The following is a 7369-nucleotide window of genomic DNA, read 5'->3' as shown; positions in this document are numbered from 1 at the left end:
TTTTCCTGTATGTCCAGGACAATGGTAAAAGAACTCACTGGTATAAGCTATGTCTTCACTAGAAAGATCTGTTAGGATAGCTTACCAGTAAACCAGTTCTAGAGACAAATCCTAAATCAGACTGTGGAAATAAGATTAAAACAGCCAGTTATTAGCTCATCTCCAACTGTCATATTCTTTTAGAAACATGTAATACATTGTCACCACTTCTAGATGTACATGATCTTCAAAAATGTGGAGAATTAGACGTCAGAGATCCCCAAACTAAAGGCAAGTTTGACCATTGTAAGCGCACAACATAAATAGAAAAAAAGAAAAGGCACTGGTAAGAACAACTGCACCAAATTAATTCCTTTAAATGAACACATTTAATTAATTTGTGGGGAAATTACAGAATAAAATCTTCAGGGCATGTCTTAAAGATATGTCTAGACCTTAACACAACTGGGTCCTAAATGGGGTCTTCGGGCATAATTATGTTACAAATAATAAAGCTGTATCAATACTAAATGCTATTTTTCCTTAAAAAACACAGAAGTCCAGTACAAAGTAATGCTAAATTTACTCTATAGAAACAAAAAGCAACTTAAATATTTAGCAAATATTATACCTGCTTTACTGATACCACCTTTATTGTATCACTGTCAAAGTCACATTTTCATGCCCTTCACTTTCACCATGTGCAATTCTGAGAAACGTATGGGGGAGTTGATCCAGCTGACAGGCAGTACAACTAAAATGACAGTTCCTGTACTCCTTAGTGATCCAAACACACAACATACAGATGTGCATCCTGGTTTTGTTCCACTGTTTACTTTTCTGAAGGAGTCTGCAGGATAAACATTCATGACAGCCATAATCGTTATAAGATTAATAGACATGATTTTTCTTCTCTTACAATCACTTGTGTGATTTATAATTCTTAACAGCACCTACTTATGATTCCTGGCTTAAGAGCTTTACATTTAGCCATGAAGCAATATCTTTTTATACAAAGGGGAAAAGAGTTAGACTGTTAGGGTTCTAAAAAACTGAGAAAAGCAAGGAAACAGAGGATCACATTCCACACTTTCAAAAATCCTGGTGACCCCTGTAATAACTAGTCAAATGGGGTGACAAAAGCACAGCATTACAGCTGTAACTGCAAAGCTTTCGTTTTTGGTCTATTTCACCTAGAACCAAAACATATTTAATGCTGAATTTTGTTTTTGCTGAATAAAATTTTCCATTTGAAGGCCTGCAATAACTAGTACACTTAGTGAGTCCCTGAATGAAGCACTTAATGACAAATTCACAGGTAATTTAAATACTTATGTATGTACAGTAAACACTAAAAGACTGTGCACAGTAAAAATCATGAAGCCAAAAATGTCAAACTCACATACAGCAAATGTATACATTTTTCTGTACTGTAGTACATACAGGTTTCAAATCAGTGAATTGCTAAAATATCTATTACTCTTAACTGGTACATACTCAAGATTTTGTAAATGTCAAGTATTAGTGCTTAGTGACTGGAAGCTGCATTTATCCCCAGGGGCAAAAGCAGGCTCTGATATGCAACTATCATTTCAAAGTTCAGCACAGAAAGTACCTCTTTTATAACAAGTGACACAGAAATTACTGCAGAGAAATTAGATTTCTACTCCTATTATGTGTTACCTAAAAATGCTAAAAGTCAGCTCTCAGGTGAAAAGTAGCAGCAGCACTGAATCTATGAATCTTGAATCTATCCATTCAAGGCACTCAAGTGCAAAGTATTAAGACATTTAATAGATGGCAGGTTTTAAAAACTGTTCACTTTTCAAGAAAACTTCACTTCTGAACAATAATTTTATATGCTACAAAAAAAATCCATTCATACAACAGAAAGACCAACAAACCCAAGAGGGTGCCACTTTTATGCAGTCATATTTCTGACCAAAACAGAAACTTCTGATAGGAAGGAGGACTGTCAAGTTAATGAGTCATCCACAGTATTTTTCTTTAAACATAGGCACAGAATTATGAGCATTTTAACAGCTGCCCAACTGTCAATGGGAGAGCTGTAATTTAGGGAATTCATATCATGTTGACAGAAAGGATAGTTTATGCATATCAAGGGAAAAAGCAACATACTATGCAAAATGGCACCCGTATTCCACCAATCTGAAATTTAACACATCTTTACTTATATAAGACAGTGTACATGTCTATAGCCAGTTTCTCTTATTTTAAGAAATTCTTCTTCATCCTTTAGCACGTGATTTTGGTAGGTCCTAGGACACCATTTAAAGCTGAACTACTCCAGAGTTGGCAAACACACTAGGAAGAATAAAATGATGCACTAATTAATGCTGTTTAAAGACAACTTGTCTTTTGTACATAAAACTTGTTTTCAGCAATAAAGACCTCGGGAATGTTGAAATATGGTGGAATGGCATTAACAGGACACAACTGTCTATACCAAGAGAAAAATTAATATCTAATAAACTTCACCAAAGTGCTTTTTAAGGGACATCAGTATGGCCTAATTAATCATCTTCTGGTTTTCCCTTGAGAAATGGCCTCTGCATAGGATATGTGAATGAAGTCATAAAGCTGCTTAGCATTGACAGCGTTGCCCAGAATTTCTGAGAGTTTGTCCTGTGAGAGAGTTACCAGCTCTGAAATGCTCTTAATGTGGTTCATTAAGATACGGCAATTTTTGGCATTTACACCTGGTATTTTTAATAAGAAATCCTGTGGTCCAGGGTTATACTTGTCTGACTCAGGAACAATTTCAGAATCTGCTGTAATGGCCATTGCTATTGCTGCATCAGGCTGTGGCCTGTTCTGTTTCAACTCCTCAAACAACTCAGCAGTGACATGGGGAGACGGACACCACAGGATACGTAACCTTGGGAAATGAAGAGTAAGAAGGGTGAGTTTAGAAGTAATATCGTTACTGGAAATCTCTTGATGTAGAGAGCCTCGTGAAGTGAGAGAGAAAGATTTGCTAGGGTCGAATTCAATCAGAAGAATTGGTCGCTTATAATAACGAGACATAGAAATGCATTGGGAATAGAGCCTCCCATTATTTAAGGAACCGATCAAATCACTGATACTCTTCCGCTCGATGCAGATATCAGGGGTGAGAATGTAATCTCCAACTTCCAAAGTAACAGGTTCAATGTCAATGCCACGACGATGAATCAGAGATGGAAGCTCACTGCGAAATTCTCGCATATCCACTATTATAGTTTGTTGAATGCTCTTCTGTTCCTGTCCACCTAATGAATAAACAATTTATAGTGAATCTCTTTCATAGGGTGACCTCTGATTCAGGTATTTTACATCTATATCTATATATTTACTGCTGTATTTTGCATAAGACCACACATTTAAAATTCTGCAAATACTTTTATAAAATCTCAATGTTCAGTGTATGTCATTTAATTAACAAATTAGAAAAATCCTACAACCCAATAGGTAGTATAGTTTGAATATTAGGGCACTAACATCACATCAGAGTGTTGGGGGTTTTTTTAAACCTCAAACTGAAAAAACACCTTAAGGATATTTTCATTGCTTTCATAATGGATGGATACCACCCCTTCACCCCAGAGATCCCAAGTTTAGTATGGGATTTACTATACCATTGAATCAGCCTATCACTAACTAAAAAACAAACTAGCATGCACCTACAAGACAAAGTTTTAAAATACAGCTGTATTGAGCATAGAACATAATTTACTAAGAAGGCCTTACAAGATCTGTGAGCCTTGTGAGAGGAATTTAAACTACAGTAAATGGCTATTGAGTAATTATGATTCAACTGGCTGATAATGAGAATTTTAATCAATCTATAGACAAAAATCTATTTAAACACATTGGGCAAATGTAGGCAAAAAAAGTTGTAATCAAAGAAAATTATGCTTACCTTAAACTCTAAAAAGCAAGGAACATTGACAATTTAGTATGAAGCTGCTCATATTTACTCCCAACCGTCCGCTACCCAAATGGGATAGTTTACCTTATTATTGATGTATCTGGGCCTCTACATATTTGCAGGAGGACAGATCCCACCCTTGAATATAAACAAGTTTGGCTTAAGAGCTGGAATAGATGGGGCTGGGAAAGTTATAAGTGATGGAAAGCTAAGTGAAAGCAGCAAGTTTTAAGGAGGGATTTAAAAGATACAACCAATGTTGTTTGTCACACAAACTAAAGTTTCAGGTGTGGGTGGAGAGTGGTCAGTATTAAACTGAAAGTGGGAGGAGACAAATGGAGCATAATGGAGAACAGATTAGGTAGAACACATGGCAAGAGAGGAATACTGAAGGAAATGAGAGCCAAGATGTAGGCAGGGGCCGAGGTGTAAAGATGATGGCAGGGGCAAAGATGAGAACAAGGAATTTGAATTTCTAAGGAAAGGAGAGAAAAAAAACAATGAAGAGATTGAAATAAGGACAAACAGTTCAGCGTGGCAGCAAAAAAAAAATTGATTTTTTTTCTGCAATGTTTTGGATTGAAAGCTAAGAGACACATATTGAGGATGTATTATGTGTCTCTTCTCTGCTTTGTATCCAAAACACTGCAGCAAAAATCTCCTTCCTTTTGCAACCACTCTGACAATATTTCCCCTTTATTTGAATCCCTTCACTGGCTTCTTCTCTCCTTTGAAGAAACTATTTGTGGAACACCCAAAATTAATGAATACATTTGCTTTTGAGGATGAAAACTAAACCTTAATCTTCCATCAACAGAGCTGTCAGTTTGCACATTTTTTAGGTATTGGCTGAATTCTGTTTACCATAAGCAGAGTCCTTTCTACCAAGTTGTTGGATAATCATATTAGTTTTCCAATATATTTTTATCTTTCTAAATTCTAAGTAGTATATTCTGTGTTTAGTTTGCAAATGAAATCTACCCACTCTATAAATCAATGGGAATTCTGCACATCTATCAAAGGAACAGAAGGCCCTGACAGCCCAACTTTTCTGCTTTAAAAGGGCAGCATCACTTTAAACCCTCCCCCTTCATAAGTCTTCACACAGCAGGCATCATTCACTCTGAGATGAAATAAACAGGCCTCCTTACAGAGTCAGTTAATACAGCTACTTTATCAGCCAGAGGAGTTGGTGGTGTGAGCTGCACAGCAGTGCTTCCTGCCATCTTCCAAAGCTTATAGCACCGCTTCTGCAGCACTTCCAAACATTACTGGCCCACGCAACTAAACTTTCAGAAAAAAAAGAGATTTTTTTAATAAGCCAGTGCAGGACATTTAAGCCACAGACCTGGCTCTGCACACAAACTGGACCAAATTTAGTTCCAGAGCAAGTGAGTTCAACTCCCAATGAAAATAATGGGAATTGCACCCACTGCCAACAGAGCTGATTTTTGCCCTATGTATTTTTAAATGCTCTGACAGATATCTTGGAGCATTATGTCAGGCTCCGTACAAAAATCCTTTTAAATGGCACCCAAAGGTGTGCTAAGCACTTTATAGACACAGAATAAGATAGATTCTTGCCCTGAAATGCATGTGGTCTAAGCAGATAACACATTCACACAGGTGTTCGGAGAAACGATACAACACAAGATGACTATAAGTAAGAATTTGGTGACACTTTAATCCTATTCTAACTTGTTCCTTTTTTATCCTTATTAACTGATCTTTTAGATAGTTAACTCCTGCATGTCTTTTATAAATCTGAGCCTTTGATTAGTACCCTAACCGCCTTCCTACTGCTTAAAAAAAAAAAAAAAAAAAAAAAAAGCCAGCCTCTTACTGCAGCACATGTAGCCTTGCCTGAGGAGTCCACCCCTACACCTCTTTGTGTTCACTCTCCCCAGTGCCTTGACTTTCATAAAACAAATGCATCTTGCTCTTGTGGAAAGATATTGCTGTCACTCCCATTCTCTTTCTGTCTTAAAATCTCATAATGAGAGAGAAGGGACAAGTTCTTTTGCCCATTGAAATCAATTGGAGTTTTAGCTATTACTTTAACAGGTGAAGGATTGAACACTTATCAATCAATTTGAAACATTAAACCAACACACTGCAAGTCATGACATCTTCCCTCTAATCCAGGAGAGTAGGATGTGACTCTACAATACTCAGCAGCAAAGATGGTTAGATTTACTACATGACATTTCTACAGTGATCCATTTTCAGCTCTAAAGGGCAGGGTGCACTGATTCCGCAGCACTTCCTAGATTCTGAGGACAGAGATCTGCACTCAGATGCCAACATGTTACTGCTAGACCATTAAGAGCGTGCACGACAGATTTCTGAAATAACAGTATGCTAGATATTTCTGTCAAACACCTCTCATTATATAACCCAAAGACCTACAAGTAGCTCCAGGAATTGCTAAAACTCACCTGCTTTGCGTGTGTCAGTAGAAACAGTTGCAGAAGTAGAATCTCTTACTAGATCCAAGTTTGTTTCATCTCTGCCTTCTCTTTCCTCAGGGATAACCATGCTGGCCTTCTCTCTAAAGAATTATTAACAGAGGAATAGAAGCATTTGGAATTACTTGCATTATATTTCGTAGCTGGGTTTTCAAGGATAAAAATATGACAAATACTACAAAACATTTTCTATCCGGCAAAACAGCAACAGAGAACTCACACAGTTTAGGATTGCCTGCAAATCTGATCAGAATGACAATTTATTTTATCTTCCAGGTCATTAAGGACCAGATTCTGCTATCCATATTCAGCATGATTAATACTTTACTCTGTGAGGAGCCTCATCTGATTTGTGTGGGATTCCTCCTGGAATAAGGGACTAAACATGTGACATTAGCATAATATAGCCCTAAGTATCAGCACAAACATTGAACTCTGTGGTAGTGCTACACCATCCCAAAATAATTTAATGCTCTCTCCCTCCCATGAAACTACTATATAAAGCCATGAAGACCTGCACAAGTTTGCTCGGTATCTTGCAAAACTTACTATTCTGGAAACCAGGAACAAAATTTAAGATAGTTTCCCATACAATATTGGTACACAGCTGTGAATATCATCCAAAAGGCTGCTTGAGCCTGTCAAATTTCTGACTTTTTGGGCAAGCACATGTTTCAGAAAAGGACTGTGGAAGACTCTCTGATTAATGGCAAAGAGTCCGGTGGCACCTTATAGACTAACAGACGTATTGGAGCATAAGCTTTCGTGGGTGAATACCCACTTTGTCAGATGCAACCGATGAAGGTGCCATAGGACTCTTTGCCACTTTTACAGATCCAGACTAACACGGCTATCCTTCTGATCTCTGATTAATGTTGAAAAACTAGTAAAATTGGAAGGTTACACAGACATTTTACATAAATAAGAAAAAACCCCTATATTTAAGAAGTGGACATAAAAAAACAAAGAAACATGAAAGAGTTGATGTACT

General features: G+C 37.1%; 1 protein-coding gene across 1 annotated transcript in view; it reads right to left on the bottom strand.

The window, feature by feature from the left end:
• Nucleotides 1-349: 349 nt before the first annotated feature.
• ERCC4 (ERCC excision repair 4, endonuclease catalytic subunit) overlaps nucleotides 350-7369 on the bottom strand; it is a gene marked incomplete at its 5' end in the record, with an annotated part of 31042 nt that continues 24022 nt past the window's right edge. The window contains 2 exons of the mRNA XM_084640542.1: nucleotides 350-3251; nucleotides 6349-6461. Of these exons, the coding sequence (XP_084496668.1) occupies nucleotides 2518-3251; nucleotides 6349-6461 (847 nt within the window). The 3' untranslated portion in view covers nucleotides 350-2517. The remainder of the gene's footprint in view (nucleotides 3252-6348; nucleotides 6462-7369) is intronic.

This window comes from Lepidochelys olivacea, assembly GCF_965140295.1.
Source record: "Lepidochelys olivacea isolate rLepOli2 genome assembly, chromosome: 10".
In the NCBI taxonomy this organism is placed as follows: domain Eukaryota; kingdom Metazoa; phylum Chordata; order Testudines; family Cheloniidae; genus Lepidochelys; species Lepidochelys olivacea.
This window is presented reverse-complemented; position numbering and strand designations above follow the sequence as displayed.